This window comes from Petaurus breviceps, unplaced genomic scaffold (assembly GCF_028583685.1).
Source record: "Petaurus breviceps papuanus isolate PSGF00001 unplaced genomic scaffold, PetGlider_PUasm1.0 64, whole genome shotgun sequence".
Taxonomy (NCBI): domain Eukaryota; kingdom Metazoa; phylum Chordata; class Mammalia; order Diprotodontia; family Petauridae; genus Petaurus; species Petaurus breviceps.
Genome location: NW_027186428.1, coordinates 6,464,320 through 6,484,633, shown reverse-complemented (window position 1 = coordinate 6,484,633; position 20,314 = coordinate 6,464,320). Strand labels below are relative to the sequence as shown.

Sequence of the window (20,314 nt, the reverse complement as noted above, 5' to 3'; positions counted from 1 at the left end):
TCACCTAGTTAGCATAATTGACATCTGATTAATTGCCTAGACTCCTTAAAAACTATGTCTATATCTTCTTTAAGTTTGCAGGTTCCCTAAGAACTCTTGCCCGATGTAAAGTGTAACAATAAACTTTTACAATCCTGACTTCAAGACTGCTTGGGCCTACTGAATTCTTCCCAGACTGAATTGCAGGCATTCTGGTCGTTGATAAGGATCAGAGTTCCTGTATAATCTATTGCCACCCCCATCATTGGAGTCAGGAAGACTTATCTTCCTGAGTTAAAATCTGGTCTCAGTCACTTAATAGTTTTGTGACACTGGGCAAGCCATTGTTTGCCTTACTTTCTTCATCCATAAAATGAACTGGAGAAAGAAATGGCAAATGATTCTAGTATCTCTGCCAAGAAAACCCCAAATCAGGTCACGAAGAGTTGGATATGACTGAAAATGACCTAACAACAAAATAGAGATAAGGAGTCAGGAAGTCTGGAATTAGAGTCAGGAGAGAGATGGGTTTGAATTCTTTCCTTGGCATTATCTTATGACTGTGATTACTTTACCCCTCTCAGCTTATTTATCTGCTAAATAGGGTTATTGATACTTGTACTTAGCTTATAAGGTGTTTTTTGAGATCCAAATGAGTTAACACATGTAGGAATTCTGTAAACTCTAAAACACCAGGCAAATGTCAGTTATAGGTTGGCATTCTAAATATGACATGGTAAAAATGAGATTGGTCCAGTGACCAGTGAGTTGACATACTGCTGGAGGAATTATATCAATATTGAAATTCTTTCTACAAATGAAATCTGATGACAAAAGTTGAGTCTAACTAGAAAGATGGTTCATAATTTCTCCTTGGTGAGGCAAATTAAGGAGTAGGTGGAGTTTTCATCATACATGCAAAGCTAACAAGAAGCATCATTTCGGTGGCTGTGGTGGCGGCGGAGCCCAGCATGATGTCTCATACCATTTTGTTAGTACAACCTACCAAGAGGCCAGAAGGCCAAACTTACGCTGATTATGAATCAGTGAATGAATTCCTGGAAGGAGTTTGTAAAATGTATGAAGAGCATCTGAAAAGAATGAATCCCAACAGTCCCTCCATCACATGTGACATCAGTCAGTTGTTGATGTCATTGATGATCTGGCAGGCCTTAGCTTCCTCGTGTACCGAGCGGACCCTCAGACATAACAAGCCTACAACAAAGAGAAGACCTCCGTGCTTCTCCGTTGGCAGGCCCAACAAGCCTGCAAACAATCCAAGTGGCAGCCTTGGGATAATAACCTTTGGAAAACAGGTGAGTACAGCGTGCTGTAGAGGGAACTTTGTATTGTAGAAGTCCTGCTTCCATTTTGTCACAATCCAGCCAAGGTTGAATGTATTAGGAGATTTTTGTCTCGTTCAATCTGAAGCCCCTGTCCCTTCCTACTTTTTCTTTTTTACTAAGAAGTAGCTGAAAATTTCTCTTTGGTCAGTTAGCACTTGGTTAGTTCTTCCAGCTGTTCACATCTGCTTATAATGTTCATTGTACTCTTCTGTGTGAAGGTTTTCCAGAATTTAGTTATGTCCTCAAAACTCAGCGCTTAGTAGAGAATACAATAAATGCTCTTTAGTTTAAAAAAAAAAAAAGCATCATTTCATGGGACGCTTTGCTGTCTTTTAATCACAAATACTCATGGTGTACTTAACACCCACACAAAATAACTGGCCGTGTAACCTTGAGCAAGTTATTTAAGCCCAATTGCTTTAAAAAAAATACTCATGGTGGGCATTCCCACCACTAATATAACTGAAGCTGGCTCTACCTTGGGTAAGTCACTTGACCTCCCTGGGTCTCAGTTTTCTCACCTGTAAAATTAGAATATGATATTTGATGGCCTCTAAGATTCCTTTCAGTTTTTGTTTTTGCTTTTTGGAGGGGGGAAGGTAGAGCAGTTGGGGTTAAGTGACTTGCCCAAGGTCACACGGCCAGTTTTGTGTTGTCTGAGGCCAGATTTGAACTAAGGTCCTCCAGGACTCCAGGACCAGTGTTCTATCCACTGTACCACCTAGCTGCCCCATCCTTTCAGCTTTATTTCTATGATTTCCAATTTTATAGATGGGCAAAAAGGCCCTGAGTCAGGGAGTAACTTTCCAAATGTCAGCTAATGGACTAAATATGATCTCTTATGGTCTCCTTTTAATTTTTAAAGTGTAACTCTAATAGTAGGGGATATGGAATGTTTTCTGACTTCAAGTCAGTTGAAATATTTCCCAAATCAATTCTTTCAAATCTTAATATGCCCTCACCCCCAAGTGTGACCCAGTTGCCTTAAAAACAGAATTTAAATAGAATAAAGGTTTTTTTTTTTTCCTTATTGTACACTTCAACTCATTTAACGGAAGAGTAAAAAAAGGACAGTCAAAGTTTACTCAGGGAACTTTATTTGATAAAATGTTACAAAAGTCAGTGTGAATTTGTTGGCTCTTGCCATTTTTAACAGGCGTGATTTTTCAGTGGAGACGTGGAGAAAGTTTTCATTTGGATGTTCCATACAGCAAAGGGTAAAATGGAATAAAACTGTTGCCTGTGAGTGCTGCTTTGTCAAGGTCAGCAGTTACATAGGAAAATGTCAAGTTATCCCAGGTTTAGTGCACAACACGCAGCACTGAGTTCGATGTCAGAAGATCAAGGTGTCTCCAGAGAAAGATCCTTAAAAACAAATATTTTAGGGAAAAACAGCTTAAGTTATGATTAAGATATGTTGGGGAGATACCTTTAGGTTTTCCCTCATCTTTTAGTTAGAACATATTTTAAACCTACTATGTACAATATTTTAACATATTCCAAACAAGCATCATAGCATTTAAGCAGACATCTCCACAGGGACATTGTCCTGGCTTAGCCACAGTATGTCACCTGAAAATAAAGAAAATAACTATGCAGAACAGGCTGACACTGAAAATATTCACATTTTGGGACATCTAGTCACAGCTGGAATCTTTCCTAAAAATGTTCAGTTCTACTAGTCATCAACAAATGAGTCAAGGCATTGGGGAGCCATCAGAAGAAGAGCTGGTTTTTCCCTCAGCCATCTGTGATCTTTAATGTCATGCTGCTACCACAGAATGAGCCCCAGAAGCAGGCTACCAAAGTCTGCATCTCCAATAGCTACCTGAGAGCAGGGGTCCGGCAACTTTGTTAAAGAAATATATGGCATCCCTAAACTTTAAATTGGCAGTGCATTCCTTTTCAAGGCTTTGCCTGGGTATTTATTTGTTGACTAGAAAACTAAAGCAAAGTTTGTAGAAGAAGCCTTCATTTGCTAGTGGCAAATTAGGGGTAGACAGAAAATAGTACATTTAAAAATGGAGAGCAAGCTCATCAAAGAAAAGTCTTGATTTTTACCCATGACTCATTTGCAAACTGATAGCCATAGGAAAATACAGCTGAGAATTTCTAGTTTATCACCTCAAAGATGTCTATGATTTCCAGTTTCCAGTACCAAATCAGTAGCAAAATGTAAGATTTTCCTCAAAGATAAAAAGTATTTTTCTTTAGCAAACATCACTATTAAAAAATTTCATTTTTAGATTCCGGGCAGTAAAAAGTTTTTTCTTTCTTGGAATTGTTATGTATTGCATATTTCCACTGGAAGGAGTCTTCTTCAAAAACAAGTTGTACATAAACAGGCTGCTGTGTCGGGGAGCTGAGGATCCAGAGAGCTAAAAATGGAGGGAAGGAAGGATAGTGAGCTTCAGAGCAAAATAAAGGAAGTTAGACACAAGGATTCAAAATTACAGTGCTGATCAACATCTGTCAAGTTAACATCATGCAGGGCATGTCTACTGAGGCCTGAGTCAGTTTTTTTTTTTTTTCCTGATAGTGCTAGACTCCTATTCTCCCTTGGAGACAGATTTCCTCTTGAAAACTGGTGGGGGGAGTGCAGGGTAAGAGGGAAGAATAGGAAGAGGTTGGATTGGATGACCTTTTTTGAGGCAGTATTTTATAATCAGTGGCCAACATAATTAACCAAAAGTATTTATTTTCTTAAAAACCTACAGATGAAAGGATTGAATCTTTTCCCCTATGTCCTACTCTTCCCACCTGGACTCCAGGCCTTGAAGGGAGTACTCACTGCTAGGCTGTGGCTATGGAAGGCAAACAGTGGAAAATTGATATATTTTACCAGTCTATTATTTGAGCAGGAAAGAACTGTTCTAAGGCTTTACTTTCTTCTGGGGTTTTTCAAGGTGAGCCACTCTCTGCCACCTGAGGAAATTCACTCATCACTTAATACTGCCAATCTTGTCTTTTAAAGTCATTTAATTCACTTTTTATTCCTCATTAAACTTCATTTAGCTTAGGGGTTAAGTGAAGGAAAAGAGGAAGACTGCAGCTGAAGAAGAGAAGGAATTATGAAGAATTCCAGAAACTGAAATTTGAGAGGAATGGAGAAGAATAAGAATAATCTGAATTGAAGGACACTAGCTGAATAAGAAGGAAAAAGAGAATGACAAACAGGAGAAGGCCTTGAGCAATAGGGAAAGAAGGGCAAGGCAAAGCCTCGAGGAGAAGAAAGAGAGGAGATGGAAAGGGAAGTGAGTGAGCTGAAGAAAAAGGTGGGTGGGCCAGTCAAGATGTTAAGGAGAGGAGAGTTAACAACTCTGGAGGAAGACCTCCACAGGTAGCTGTAATAAAATCTGCCAGCTAGAAAGCCAAAGGACTGAGAATATTAATTCTTGAAAGTGCAGAAAACAGGACACAGTGACCTGTATGAAGCCTGTGACTGGGTATTCATTATTCTGCCATACCAAGTAACTTATCTGCTTCTGAATCAGATGGCATGCATTTCAGGCATGGGCAACAATTTGTCTCCAGGCTGAGATACAGGTGAGAGAATGCTGAATTTAGGTAACAGTTCATAGGATAGTTTGGCTGGAACAGGACATGTGACAAGGAGAGATGTGAGATAAGGCCAGAGCTAAGATTTTGGAACACTTTAAATGCCTGGTAGGAGTTTGTACTTTATCCTATAGGCAGGTGACTAACCTGGCCGGACTGGTGCCTTACAGCAATTACTTTGACTGCTGTCTGGAAGATGGATTGCAGAGGGGAGGGACTGAAACAGAAAACACAGTGAGAAGGCAACTATAATAGTCCCAGGCAATAAGGACTCAAACTAGGGTGCTGAGTGTGTAGGTGAGAAGAAAGGGACAGTTGTGAACAAATGTAGGATTTGCTAGAATTAACAAAGCAAGTGATTAAATATGAAGTGTAGGGAAGAGGAAAGAGTAAAAAGGATGATTGAAATTGTGAGCCTGAATGACTGGAAGGAGGGTGTCCTTAACAGAAACAGAGAAGCCTGCAGGAAGTGTGTGAGTGTTCTGTTTAGACACAGTGAGTCTGAGATGACAATGAGACATCCAGTTACAAATTGTCCAGCATGTATTTGACAGTTTAGGATACATAAAAGTGGGTTTAGATTTGAAAGTCATCTGATTAAGATGACAAATGAAACCATGGGAATAAATGAAATCAAGAAAAGAGAGAGAAAAGGACCTAGAATATAAACATGGGAACACTTCTGGTTAGGAGATAAGATGATGATCCAACAAAGGAAAAGGAGGAGTGGTGAGAAGGCAGTGCCACTGAAGCAAAGGGAATATAAATTATCCAAGTGGAAGGTAAAAATATCAGTGTCAAAAGCTGAAGAGAGGCCAAGTAAGATAAGGAGTTAGAAAAGGCCATTGTTTTAAAAGTTAATTGATTGGGGGTAGCTAGGCAGTGCAGTGAATAGAGCACTGGCCCTGAAGTCAGGAGAACCTGAGTTCAAATCCAGCCTCAGACACTTGACACACTTACTAGCCACGTGACTTTGGGCAAGTCACTTAATCCCAATTGCCCTTCAAAAAGTAAAAAAAAAAGAAAAGAAAAAAAGTTAATAGATTGTTGTTGATGACCTTGGAGAGAGCAAATATACCCAAGTGACTGGGTCAGAAATCTGGATGTGTTGAGTGGAAGGTGAGCAAGTGAAGGTTACCCAAAACCTTTTTTTAAAGGAAATTTGCCTGTGAAAGGGAAAAGAGATAGAGGACAATAGTTTGAAGGGGATTTAATGAAAGGGTTTTACAGAGACCTAGACATGTTTATGAGGGGCAGGGCATAAACCCTAACATCAAGAAAGGCTAGTTGGTGCAGTGAATAGAGTACCAGCCCTGAAATCAGGAGAACCTGAGTTCAAATTCGGCCTTGGACACTTGACACAGTTAGTAGCTGTGTGACTTTGGGTAAGACACAACCCCAATTGCCTTGCCTTCTCCCCTCCCCCCAAAAAATGGAAGAGAGAGAAAAGGGAATGATCAAAAAGTATAAACTCCTAGAGAAATAGGATCAAGAGCATAAGCAGAGGGGTTGGCTTTGGCAAGAAGGACCACTTCTTTCTTAAAAGACTGAAACACAAGAGGAGAGAAGATAGAGCATTCACAGAAGATTGCCTTGATCTTCTCAGTCAGGTAGGAGGTCAAGTCTTTTGTTCAAACCTTCTTTCTCAGAGGATAAAGAGGTTACAGTGTGTATTTGTGGTGGTGGGTGAGGTGGGGAGGAGGTGCAGGGGTTGAAGAGATAAGAGAAAGTTTGGAATAGTACCTGTTTCAGATAGTATATGAGATGAGACAGTACAGATCATATAGCCAGATCTCCTGCCCATTGCAAGATTCTCACAAATGGTCATCCATTTTATCCCTGAATACTGTCAATCACAGGAAACTCATTATTTCACAAGAGGACTACTTATACTAGCAGACAGCTGTTAGGATGTTTGTCTTTATACTGAGGCAAAATCTTTCCTTCTTCCCTACTCCTCAACCGCTCTTACTCCTACCCTTCAGTGCCAGAAAGAAGGGGTTTTTAGGCTTCCCTTATAGTATGCTAGCAAGTACAATCTGTCTTGGCTGTTACTGATACTGGGGGTTTAGGGAAGGGGTAGGCATTAGTGAGAAGTAACAGTTATATGAGGGAGGAGCTTGAACTAAGTCTGGCAGAGCATAAAGAAGCAACAATTAGGCAATCCAGGTGGACTTCAAGGCCATGCTACCATGAGAGAAAAAGTAATGTATAAAAGATTGGAGTTATGAGTTTAGCAAGTGGGAAAAGGGCATAGTGGGCTTTGGTAGTCACTGGCAATCCAGCTAGCATAAACAGAATGTATAACACCACCTACACCTATCAGTAATCAGTAAAGGCTCATTCATGGTTTATAGGGTGCAGCCAATTTAAAGCTAAAGGTAAAGCAGGTTCCTTTTATTACATTTTTGAAGCCAAGCAATGCAGACTGTTACCATGAATAGAGTTGCAAAAACTTACGGTGTGTAGTGGGATGTAAATGCTCAGGGTTCACTCTTCCATGAAACACAGACAAAAGGGCAAAATGGAGCAAATAAAGCATCAGTATCACAGGAATTAGATTTGGAAAGTACCATCAGAGAATGTATCACCCTCATTTTGTCCACGGTCACAGATTGAGATTTAAAGCTAGAGCACCTGATTCTATACTCAGCGTTCCTGTGAGTGCAAAGGAATTTGGTATAGTGGAAAGAAGCTTGGAATATGGATATATGGGTTGCAATATCAGCTTCAAAATTTGCTAGTCATGTGACCTTGGGCAAAGCCCCTTTGTTTCTCAGTCTCTTGTTTCCTCATCTATAAAGTGGGGCTGCTCCCAACACTGTCTTACAGGGTTGTTTTGAAGAAAGTGCTTATAAACTTTAGAGTGTGAGTTATATTATTATTAGTATTACTGTTACCTAGTCAAATCTGGCCAGCTTCAGGGAAATCATTAGAAGAGGTTTTATGGAAGGGGATGTGTAATGAAACCTTGACATGATAATTATAAACTCATAAGAATTTGCCCAAGTTCTGCCAAGGGTCTGTTTTATATTTTCTTTAGCTTTAAGGCTAAAATGTACTATTTCCCAGAGCTTCACAATGATTCAAAGAAAAATATTGTAAAGTACCCAAACACTAAACAGGTATTATATAAATGTGGAATAAATTATATACATTTCCCTGAGGAATCTTTGATTCTAGGGATGACTGAGTCAGGCTGAAAGATTTTGATCTTTCCTAGGAGATGAGAACGCTGTACTTAAAAAAAAAATTTGTTTTTTCCTGGGGTTGGGGGAGGAGTGGAGAAGTGGAAGTTATTTAAGTTTAAGTATTTTAGTTTATGTAGTTTAAGGCAATTATATTGATATAAGTCCCTCCACCCTTGCTTCAAGAAGCTTCTTTGATTGTCTTAGAGTAAAACTGAGACCAGAAGTTCAGAAATTAGGACCAACAAGCTCTATCCAGAGGGTATAGGATGCAAATTTATTTTTGTTGGGGTAGTAGACCTTATGGCATGCAACACCATAATAAGCCTTTGGAACTCTAATTAAAGGTTAATTCAGAAAAATTGTTTGTCATTCAATCTGAGATTAGATATATTCTTTTTTAATTGTATAGAAGAATCTTTAATATTCAGTTGATTGGATAACAGAACAGTGCATTTCCTATGCCTATATGCCTTTAAGTAGGAAAACAATCTGTCTTGGATAGTTTGGATATTCATTTGCCTAAATGCAAGGTTCTAGACCAGATAACTTCATTTCTTTCTAGTTCTATAATTCTACAAAGGTATTCTGATTTGAGAAAATAAATAAATTACCTTAAATATATTTCTATATAAAAGAGGTTACATCATGTATTTTGTGGTGGTGGGTGAGGTAGGGAGGTAGCTAGATCTCCTGCCCAATGCAAGATTCTCACAAATGGTCATCCATTTTATCACTGAATAAATGTTTATTTGTTATTTGAATATTTATTCTGATGTATTATTTGAATATTTATATTATCTTTCTCCTTAAAAAAGCACTGTTAACAGTCTAGTATAAATACAGGATGAAAGGCAAAGAGAAAAGTTGAGTGCCAGGAAAAACTACCTGAACACAGTGCTATTGGTGGGAGGGCAGCTGGGTGAAGCTGGGGGGATCCAGTAACTGATTTAGGGGTGACAGATTTATGAAACCAAAGACTTTCAGAGAATTCTTGGTTTCTCAGGAATGTCAAAGGCTTGATGCCTCAGGTTGGAGTTCAATATTCAGTGAAGGTTTAGTAAATAGTGAGTGGTGAAAGCCTTGAGAGTCAAGGCAAAGTCCCCTATATTAGTTCCAAGAGGAGCTACTACCCTAGGAAACTAATTGAGGATCAATAAGGCTTAAAATCGAGGGTTAGATCCCTTATACTTGTCACATGTTATTATGGGGGAGGGAGATTAAATTTGCTCTTCCAGGACTAATGGGGAAGAAGTTACCAGAAGACATATCAACTCAAGGAAGAAACTGGTATTATTGCCCTTGGACACCATGTGTTTCTGCTTGGCAAGAGGATTAACTATTTGTTGCCAAAGGTAGTGTGGGGTTCTTTTTGCCTCCTTACTGTGGAGATTGTTTTGCATTGGTTAAACTTTCCTGAGAAGCAATGACAAAATTTTAATTTTGTCCATTTACCAAGTCAATGGCTTATTTAAACAGACTGAGTTAGAACTGCTAATCATAAATAGAATTACTAATTACACAATGTCTTCTCACATTAATCCTTTCTTCAAATTTGGTTTTTCCCTTTGGCCATTTTCTAACCAGTCGATGAACTGACTACAGAGACGATGAATTCCCAGAATAGCTTCTTTGTGAGATAATTGTGTAAAAGACACTACTGAGGATACCTATGACTAGAAAAGGTGGTGGATCACATGGTAGGATTGATGGACAATAGATGGGCAGCTCAAGTGGCATACTGACATCCCCAGAGCAGAATCATAACTAGGAATTAGTGTTGAGGAGTAAATTCAGTGTGGATTAGGGGTGACGGAAAAGGTGCAGTGGACAGACTGCCCTGGCTGGGTGCACTGAAGTGAGGTAGAAGGGGATGAGAAGCCCTTGGTGAAGTCCTACAGTCATAACGGTCAGTTCTTGGGAAGAGGCAGAGAGAGAAAGCAGGAAGAAAGCATGCGGGGAGGGGGGGGAGGTACAGATGAGTCCAAGGAGAGGGGTGGAACCTCATGGTAATATTCTTCCTGGAAAGGAGGAAGAGGCAATTGCCTTAGTGGTGGCAGAGGATGTACAGAAAACAGTACATCCTAGCTGGATATAGTGCTGCTGGGCAATTCCTTGGGGGAGGATGAATCCAGGGATCAATAGGAAAAGTGAGATTCTTTTTGGGTGTGAATTCTGGTTCAGGGGGTTCTGGTACCTTTATGCTGTGTTTGCAACAGGCACCCCTAGGGAGGAAGTGGTGGCGTGTTAAAAGGTAGTAGTCTGGGGACATGGCAGTAAGAGAAATTCCTAGGCTCCAGGAAAAAGATGGGACCTTAATGGCACTGCACAGTCTATAGTAAATGTCAAGGCACTGGGAACAGTAAGTGGGAAAGAACCTCTAACTCATTTTGAGGACCTGGGTCAAAAGTCTTGATTATCCTATTCTAGTTATGGATCTTGCCCTTGAAAATCTAAAAATAACAAAAGGATAGCGTGCCACATGAAAAAGGCTTTATGAAGGACATGAGATAACATGGAAAAGAATTGCACAGGATGAAAGCACGTGGAAAGACAATGAGGAAATTACAGCTCCAAGAAAGACCGTCCTAAAAATCAGAATTGCCCACAATGGAACGGTTTGTCAAATGATGAATTTTGAGGTACCGAAAATTTACACAGAGGCTGGATGACTGCTAGTTGAAGATATTGTAGCAGGAATTCTCACTTCAAGTTGGAATAGATGACCATTAAAGTCCCTTTAAACTCTGAAGTTTAATAATTCTATGGCTTACCTTCGTTTGAATTAGTGCCTTGCAATTATTAAGATTAAAGCCATTTACTTCTGTTAACTCTTCAGTCTCTTTCAGGTTAGAATCTCCCAGAATGTGATTCTTACCTCCTGAAAGATCCTAAGAAAACAAAAAGTCATCAAACAGCTAAGCAATAACTTGAATTGTATGTCTGCTTTATGAATAATATAGTGGACATTTATATAACACTTTAAGGTTCGCAAAGTGCTTTATAGTCATTATCTCATTTGAACTTCAACTCTCTGAGGTGTTATTATTAACAATCCCATTTTAGAGAAAAGGAAACTGAGGTTCAGAAAAATTAAGTGACTTGGACAGGGTCACACAGTAAGTATTCAAGGTGAGATCTAAACCAGGTCTTTACTGATTCCAAGTTGATTACTCTATCCATGATTCCATGCCTCTCATCAGCAATCAGCAAACATTTATTAAGTAAGTACTATGTACCAGGCACTGGGCTAAGTCCTGGGGCACTGAGAAATGAATCAGTTTCCTTTCCATTCTTTAGAAGCACCTCTTGAGTTTTCTAATAAAAGGTTAATCTTGTCAATGATTATAAATATTCAGTCAATCACTTAATGCACATTTACTATGTGCCTACTATGTGCTATGCCTTCTTTATAGAGAAGAAGACCCCATGGATAAGATATTAAGGTAAAAATAAACTAGAGGTGATAAATAACAATTCTGTTTGTGAAAATCTGCACATTTTAGGACATTCTGAGAACTTCTACTATTAAGTACAAAATGTGCCTGAGAACCCAAAATTGTACTTTAAGAAGGTTGAAAAGGGGGCAGCTAGGTGACACAGTGAATAGAGCACCAGCCCTGGAGGCAAGAGGACCTGAGTTCAAATCTGGCCTCAGACACTTTAAAACTTCTTATCTGTGTGACTTTGTGCAAGTCACTTAACCCCAGTTGCCCTGCTTTCCCCCCTCCAAAGAACAAAAAAAAGAAGGTTGAAAAGGATGGTGGGATTTTAAAAGTGGGCTTTGGAATAGATTAACTTTCCTTGGTTTACTCCATTTTATTCTGTAATAAATTATAATAGCTTACATTTACAAAAAGCTTTAAAATATTGGAAAAAGCATACATTATACTCAGTTCTGTTGTAGTGTATATCTTAAAACCTTAAATTTGTTCCGACTCAACTGATACATTAGGGAACATTTTTAGCATAAGTAAGATTTTGGATCTTGCTTCTCAATTTCTTCCTCAAGAAAGTGAGAATGTAGAAAACTTCACCACTTTACAACTGACAAGCAGCAACCCTTCTAATGCCAATTCCAGAAGCAAACTTTAGATCTTTGTCAAAGTAAAATGCCATCTTTATTTTGTATCTTCTGGTGCAGAGGGAGCTGTGGGAAGAGGAGGGCTGGTTCTCATTCCCCACTCTCTCTAGCCCTGGAGTTTCAGCCTGCCCAATGTATGCCAGGCAGCAGCTTGGGGCTGCATTTGTGGCCACCATTTATTGTAGTATTTGTATATTTCTTAACCATTTAACATGTATACAACTGGGCTACCATTTTAAAATTTGGTTCTTACCTTTTTTTAAAGTATCACTGACAAAATTTCTGAGAATTGTGCCCCTAATTCCACTTTCCCCATAAGTTGTTTTTTATTGTGCATTTTTGCGTATATGTATATATATATATATATATTCTTTGCATATTTTGAGCTATTTGCATAGTGCAGTGCTTTTTGGGTTGGGAACTCATATGTCTTATTATAGCAGAACTGAGTGTACTTTGATCCTTATAACAACCCTGTGAAGCAACTGCTTCTATGACTTCATTTTATAGATGAAGAAACTGAGGCTTAAAGAGACTGTAACTTGACCAGGGTTGTACAGCATAGTTAAAAAGGATAGAATCTTCTCTACACTGGTGTTTTCTAGCTTAGTCAATAAAACATAATACATTTGTTATCAATTAGAAATTCTTCTTTTGTGTATGTGTATGTGTGTGTGTGTGTGTGTGTATGTGTGTGTGTGTGTGTGTGTGTGTGTCTTTTTAGAGGGGGGAAGGCAGGGCAATTGTGGTTGACTTTTCCAAGGTCACACAGCTAGTAAGTGTCAAGTGTCTGAGGCCAAATTTGAACTCAGGTCCTCCTGATTCCAGGGCTGGTGCTCTATTCACTTCGCCACCTAGCTGCCCCTCAATTAAAAATTCTTACATTCTCTTTTTAAGCAGGTAATTTACAGATAATACCAGAGAAATCATAAATGTACAAACTCTATAAGAAAACATGAAAATCTATACTTGCTAGACTGATAATACCTTTCACTTCTATGGACCTTTTAACTTTTCAAAAATTTTTTCAAATCTATTATTTCATTTTGGTAGCAATGACTGTTGTAGGTAGGGTGGGTGGTGTTATCCTATGTGACAAATGAAAAAACTAAGGTACAAATTCAATGATTTGGACATGGTCAAAAGGAGAATGTTAGAACCTCAACTAGGAACTGAGTCTCCTGACTCCCTGGTCATGGCTCTTTCCATTAGACAAGATATATTAAACCTGGCAGAGGGTGGACAAGGGGCTAGGTTGTTATCTGCACTCTAAGAGACTGCATTTTGTAAAACTGTCTACCATAAGGCTTAATTAATGAGGTCCCTAGAATGTGAAAAGTAATGTCTGATAGATTCTATATAGACAGGATACCCCTTCCAGGGTAAACTTATCACTTCTAATCTCATCATTAAGCTGTTAACTCAGCCTTGAATACTCAGCACCTGCCCACCTCCCTCAGGCATCCTCTCACCTCTTTTCAGAGGACAAAGATGGAGTATTAAACTTCTCCTAAAGTCTTCCTTTAAAGAGGGAAGAAATTGGATTTCTGGTTCACTCTATTCTCCATCTACAGCTCTGCTTAGTTTCAACTACTCCTTCGTGTTTCCACTACCCAATTCCTTCCTTTTGTGTCTTCTCCATAAGTTCCTTTTGAGCAGGGACTATCTTTTTCTTATTTGTATCCTCAGCACCTGGAGGCAGCTAGATGGCACAGTGGATATGTACTGGGCTTGATATCAGCATGAACCAAGTTCAAATATCATCTCATTCACATACTAGTTGGATCACCCTGGGTAAATCACTTAACCCCTATTGGCCTCAGTTCCTCATCTGTAAAATGGGAACACACCAGAGAAGGAAATGGCAAACCACTCCAGAAATCTTTGCCAAGAAAAGCCAATGGACAAAGTCCATGGGGTCATATAGAGTTGGACTTGACGGAATACAAATCTCCAGTACTTAGTACATAGTAGGTGCTTAGTAAAATGTTTGCTGAGTTGAACAGACAATTTCTCAGGAATACTGAGAATACTATAAATAGCAAGGCAGGTTTGTAAAAATAAATTGTTTGAGAAATAGTTTGTTTCTTCCTAATTCAATGCTTGTACATAAAATCTCCAAGTATGTTTAAACAGGACAGCAGGTGGCTAATGGGTAGTAATGAGGTTAAAATGGCAGCTCTAATTCCTTATAGACCAATTAGCTTTGCATAGAGAAAGAAACTCTGCTCCATGGCCACAGGTTGCACCCCTAGTCCCTCACCAGAAGTTTGACAAATGTGCCCCACAAGTGGCAATGATAACTAGAGCAAAGTAGATTGTAAATGTTTGAGTATAACCCTGCCCTCCCACTCAGAGAAGCTATGCAAAGCTCTGATGATGGGCTGGTGACATTATGTAGTTAAAAGTGTATTAAATACTTTACTTTTTGAGCAGCATCTATTCCAAGAACAAGTAAGAAATTGTCTTGGCAATGAGATTTACTCCAGAGGCATTTTGAAGTTGATGTGCCATCTTCATCTTGCAGAATCCTCCAGAGTTTTTGGGATTCAGAACTGAAAAACAAATGCAAGGACTTAAATATTATCCAGAAAGCTTTCAGACCAAATCCCTGAAGCAATACCCTAACAAAGAAATTATAGCATCACAGGATTTTTTTTGTTAGAAAAGACCCTTGAAATAATATAAAGTCCAAACCCTTCATTTTACAAATGGCATAACTGAGGGTCAGTGTCTTGTTCAAGGGATCACAGATTGTAAGAAGCAGTAGCAGGGCCAGGATATGAATTCATCTTATGACTCCAAATTCAGCATCCTTTCCACTATACCAAGATGCTAGTTACAAATTGGTTAAGGGAAGTATCTCATTTGCATAGCTTTTAGAAAAGAGTGCTCTACTCAACCACTGGGTGGTTTGCTAAAACATCTAGGGGTCAGCTAGTATTTAAAAAAGAAATCACCTGTGCCTGTACAGAATACTTCATAGTATTGTAATTTTCCATCATTGTTCCACTTGATCACTAATTGACCAAAGTGTCAGCCTATAGTTTCCCCATGATGTTGTTCTTGAAAATCCCTTCCCCATTATCCCCACAAAGCATCTACTACTTGTTGGAGCTGCCCTTTCAGAAACAACCCAGGATTTAGTTACAAATGCCCATTTGAGTTCTGCCTATCTGTACAAAAAGAATAAAGTGAAGGTGATAGAATACTTGATGATGCCACTACCAAGGTACTTCAAAGTCTCTCCTCCTATTTATATTCACCCACCCCCTGCTGAGGACACACTCTGGGCCTGTTTATCCTGTTTACCCAGGAGTTGCTATTACTCTGGTCAGGACTGGATCTGACCTGAAATGGTATCAGATTTAAAGTGCCTTATGACATTTGGTAAACAGCTTTAAGATTTTGATCTAGCTTTTCAACAAACTTCTGGGAAATCTGTTCTAACAGTCCAAAGAAAGGGGAAAAAAGCCATATTAACCTGATTTGACCTGAATTTGCCTTCTCTGAGACCACTTGATCCAACTTTATTGCTATTATATAATCAAATTCATCCCAGTAAAATCTGTAAAGTTTGTCCTTCTCACCAAATGGTAACATGCATAGGAATAAGCTACAGCCTTAGAAAGTTCACCAACGTGACTTAGCATTAACAGGACTTTATGCATCAGATGCAGTACCAGGAGCTTAGATGCAAATAAACTCCAAAGGCAAACAAGGTTGATAAAAGTCATTCTGCTAAGCTAATAAGCATTTTTAGCTCTCTTCTAGTTCTGCCTACAGAAAAGGTGGCTCTATTTTATGCCATACACTAAATAGTCAGTACCTTATTATTTAGGTGCCAATAAAAATAAAGCCAACAACAAATATTTATCAAATGCCTATAAGTCTTGTAACTAGACAACTTGTGGTTTAAGACTTTGGGGCCTCCTTTTCCCTATTGCTGTGAATCTTTTGGCCATTGCATTGTTTCCCAGAACTTCATATATGAGCAAACAGTAGAAAATAAAAGAAGAAATAAAAGGCAGGTTAATTTTTGTTCCCTATTAATCCAATGAATAACAGGGCTGTATGTTGGAGACTACTGAACAGAAGGAGTTGTGGGGATTATACAGGTAATCCTTACTTAATAAATTTCTTAGAACTGAAATGACTTAAATAGATTTAAACATTCTCCTCTATCCCTGGCACCAACTGTACTTCTTAAATGGAAGGAAATAATCATCTACTTCTCTGAACTGGATAAGGAATAGAGAAAGCTCCAAAGTAAGTTTCAGTCTTTTTAAGAAATTTTTCTACTTTTCTTTCCAAAAATACATTGAATAAGTTAACCAGATGTCTAATTTTAATTTAAATTAGTTACCAAAATTGCTTCTTTACAGGTTTGCAGTTAGTATTTTCTTCATTATGTTTTTCTAAAAAATGGTGTAAGGTGCAAATATCCTCAGTCATTTCTTGTACTGGTACTTCTTGAAAGACAAGCTTAAAAATATTCTCATAGCTGAGATTGGCCTGAAAAATAAAATCAGAAGTCAAACCACATTCTTTTTAGGAAAAACTATACCAACGATATATATACACATTTTTCCTGCTACCATGTATTCTTCTAAATTGAATAATCTTGGTTTTGCAGACACAAAATTACTATTAAGCAGTTTAAGTATCAAAAACCAAGTTATTAGTAAGCACTTTATCAAAAAGCTCCAGAGAACCCAGTTTACCCCCAGGGAACTCTCCAATTTACATGGTGGAGAGAACAGAATAAGTTTCCTTTCTCACTTAAAAGTATTATATCTTACACTTTCCCCCTTTCTTTCATTAGAAAGTGAAGGGATGATTGGAAGAGAGGAGAAAGAGAAGAAAAGAGAGATTAAAGTCAATGGATAGAGTAGAGAAAGCAATGAAGATGAAGAGTATGGGAAAAAAAGAAGGATTAAGGGGCAGAAGGGGCAGATTTAACTTCGGAACAAAATAGGTAAGAGATTATCTTCGATGTCTAAGAGGAAAAAAAGACTCCACAGGGCAAAGTAAAAGAAATACCAGTTAAACTGGCCATTAGAAAGTTGGGCAATTATGTGTGAACATATTTTGATTTAAAAAAAAAATAATTCGTCATTGTTATCTCCACCACTAAAACACTTTGGCCATCAAGAGGAATATTGAAAATTCCTCGTCTCAATGCCTTTTTTTTCCTACAGAGATTTTCAAAGTTGTTGTTAAAGAAAAGGGTGAATTGTGGAAGTTCCAAAACCAACTAGCAGGCCGAAGCTGGTAGATTAAGGATGCTACACAAAAGCTCAGGGTAGGAAAGAGATTTTAACCGCAAGCTCTTCCGCCGCATCCCACCTCGGCCGGAATACCTCCGATTGTCACTTGCAAGGCAATTAGCGACACCCAGCCATTCCTAACGCACCAAAGTCCGAAGCCAGTACCTGGATGAGTGAAGCGGCGGCAGTGTCCCTCACACTGGGCAAGCCGTCGGGCCGCGGGCAGTCCCCAGACGCGGGGACACTCAGTGCACGTAAGTCCAGGGCTTTTTCCCGCGCCCCAGGGGCTGCCCAGCGCTCCACATTGTCCAGGCTGCTGAAAGTGTCGGACGTGTCCGAAGCCTCGCTGAAGCCCTCGAAGTCCCCCCAGGAGTTGTTGTGCTCCAGGGCCGCCCCGCTGCCGCCGTCCGAGGGGCCGGGCTCCCCGGCGGCGGCCGAGCCCGCGGCCCCTTGAGCCTTACCCTCCGCGCGCGGTAGGGCCGCCCCCTGCTCACGGCCCCCACCCCCGGGCCCCCAGGCTGCCCCCTTCCCTTCGGGGGGCTCGCTGAGCGCAGCCCTCCCCACCGCCTCCACCAGGTCCGCGAGGGAGGCGCCCCTGGCCAGCTCCCGACCTCGGGGATCTCCTGTCTCGGGGCGCAGGTCCTGCATTTTCAGCGAGAAAATTCTTCAGGGGAAATTAAAGCAACAAAACCCCCAAACCCCAACTCGGGCCGAAGACTTGGAGCGGCGCCCGCCCGGGCCATTCACTTCTTCCTGTGCCTCGAAGGAAGGAGCCGCCGCGGTCGCGGCTCGGTCGCTAGCCCGCTTGGGGGGCTCGGCCTTTCCATTCAGGGACCTGCCCGGGGGCACGCTTCCAGGCTGGGCACAAAGCTGGCAAAGGACACACAGCGGAGTTAGAGCGCGCGGGCACGGCGACGGTGGGGGCGGGGAGGGAGGGAGGGAGCCCTGGGGTGGGGGAGGGGACCAAGGGGAGGAGGAGGGGGCCGGGACAAGGGAGCCCTTTCTTTCCAACTTAAATCTTAGCCACTTCAGAGCCTAGAATAAGAGCGAAGTCTCGGAGATTGCCTGTGTGCCCTTGGGCAAGTCCTTTCCTCGTCTCAAGGCCTCAGTTTCCCCAACGGTAAAACGAAGCGGCTGACGTTCCGTGGTTCTGTCTATGAGGGAGTTGGGTTTCCTGGGATCTGCTGACCCCGGCTGCCGGCGGGGAAACGCTGGGAAGGAGGAGGAGAAGGGGATCCCCAAGACCCCGTGGCGCTGAGGCTCCTGGGTCCCGCGCCCCCGCGTCAACGGTCCCCAACGGCCGTCACTAACCGTCGCCGGCTGCGCCGTCGCTCCGGGTCCACCAGCAAACCTGGCCACGGGGAGAGCCGGGCCGGGGAGGGCCGGGCCGGGCCGGGGCGGGCTGGAATGGATACTTAGTGGGCCGGCCCCGCGCCCGCTGCCCCAGAGATGGAGCGCGGCCGCCCCGCGGACTCCCCGGCCCGGCCCGCTGGCTGTGACAGGCGCTGTCCAGGCTCCGGGTGACGTCACGCCGTCACCCCGCCCCTACCGTCAGAGTGACTGACGTCAGCAAGTCTATCGGAGGGCGAGGTGGGGGGATCCGGAGGGAGGTGGGGGAAGGAGACTGCGCATGCGGGCAGGTTACGTCTTCTTGGTGCAGCCTCTCTTCCTTTTCTCATGTTATAGTCTCTGGGGAGATCCCATTTTGAGCTGCGAAGCAGCATTAATTTAGCACTTTAAGGACATATATTTAACTCATTTAATCATCACAACAACCCTGTGAATGAGGTACTATTATCCTAATTATTACAGATGAAGAAACCTGAGGAGAGGTTAAGTAACTTGCCCAGGGTCACACAGCTATTAAAAATCTGAGGCAAGATTCGAACTCAGGGGCTTCCTTATGGCTTTTCTGCTACAAAGAGAATTTATGAACGTGCTTAAGTACCCAACAGTATCACTTACAAACATTAAACATTTCTTTCCCCTAAGGAACTTATATTCCATCATAAGAAACTATCTTATCTATCTACAAACATACATATATACATATGTGTATGTATGGACATGTATGTGTGTATATACCGTATTTCCCCGATAATAAGACCTATCCCGAAAATAAGCCCTCCCCTTACTGTGTAAGATTCCTCTAAAATAAGCCCTCCCCCGAAAATAAGCCCTATTGAGATTGCTACTGTAATGAAGGTGATCCCCTGCGCTACATGCTACATTACGGTACCCTCTGTATGCACCGTCCCCCCCCCTGTTAAATGCACGCCGAGCTCCGAGCTGCATCCAATCAGAACTGCAGCAGTGAGCGCAGTCATCCTGTTCTTCCCCAGTGATTTGCTTGCTGGCGCCATTGAGAGCAGTGCTGCAGAGGAGAGCTGAGGCAGGACAACATAAGCCCTCCCCTGAAAATAAGCCCTCTGGTGTTTTTCTTTCCAAAAAAAATAATAAGACAGTGTCTTATTATCGGGGAAACATGGTAGTTATACACACATGCACATATATACACACATAGGTATATAAAACGTAAGTATTGCCTATTTGTGTTCTAGAACTGGATTTACAATAGATATACCTTAAACTTAACATATCTAGACCTGAAATGTTTATCTTACTCTTCAAACCCTTTCCTCTTCCCACCTTCCTGTTAGGACAGAGGAGACCACTGTCCTCTCAATCAACCAGGATTGAAACTAGGGTATCATCTTTGACTCCTCACTCTCAAACCCCTTACCCTCACCCCCCATATCCAATCTGTTATAAAATTCAGTTGATTTCTTGATTTTTCTTCTATGTTCCCCCTTCTCTCTTCTGACACAGTCACCACCCTGATGCCGTGCATCACTTTATTTTTCTACATTTTCAGTAGCCTTTTGGTTG

General features: G+C 41.0%; 1 protein-coding gene across 3 annotated transcripts; it reads right to left on the bottom strand.

Moving 5' to 3' along the window:
• Positions 1-2,405: 2,405 nt before the first annotated feature.
• On the bottom strand, positions 2,406-18,932 carry CLBA1 (clathrin binding box of aftiphilin containing 1). 3 transcript variants are annotated; one of them, XM_069103838.1, is made up of 6 exons: positions 18,737-18,927; positions 17,591-18,295; positions 16,522-16,670; positions 14,581-14,710; positions 10,846-10,962; positions 2,406-3,703 (listed from the first exon to the last, which is right to left on the bottom strand). In XM_069103838.1, exons 2-6 carry the CDS (start codon positions 18,071-18,073, stop codon positions 3,536-3,538), a joined length of 1,047 nt encoding a protein of 348 aa, XP_068959939.1. In that variant the 5' UTR covers positions 18,074-18,295; positions 18,737-18,927; the 3' UTR covers positions 2,406-3,535. The 3 variants fall into 3 exon arrangements, with proteins under 3 accessions (XP_068959939.1, XP_068959941.1, XP_068959940.1); XM_069103840.1 differs by adding an exon at positions 7,344-7,378 and having other exon boundaries at positions 3,565-3,703; positions 17,591-18,931; XM_069103839.1 differs by lacking the exon at positions 2,406-3,703 and adding an exon at positions 3,713-5,100 and having other exon boundaries at positions 17,591-18,932.
• Positions 18,933-20,314: the final 1,382 nt, after the last annotated feature.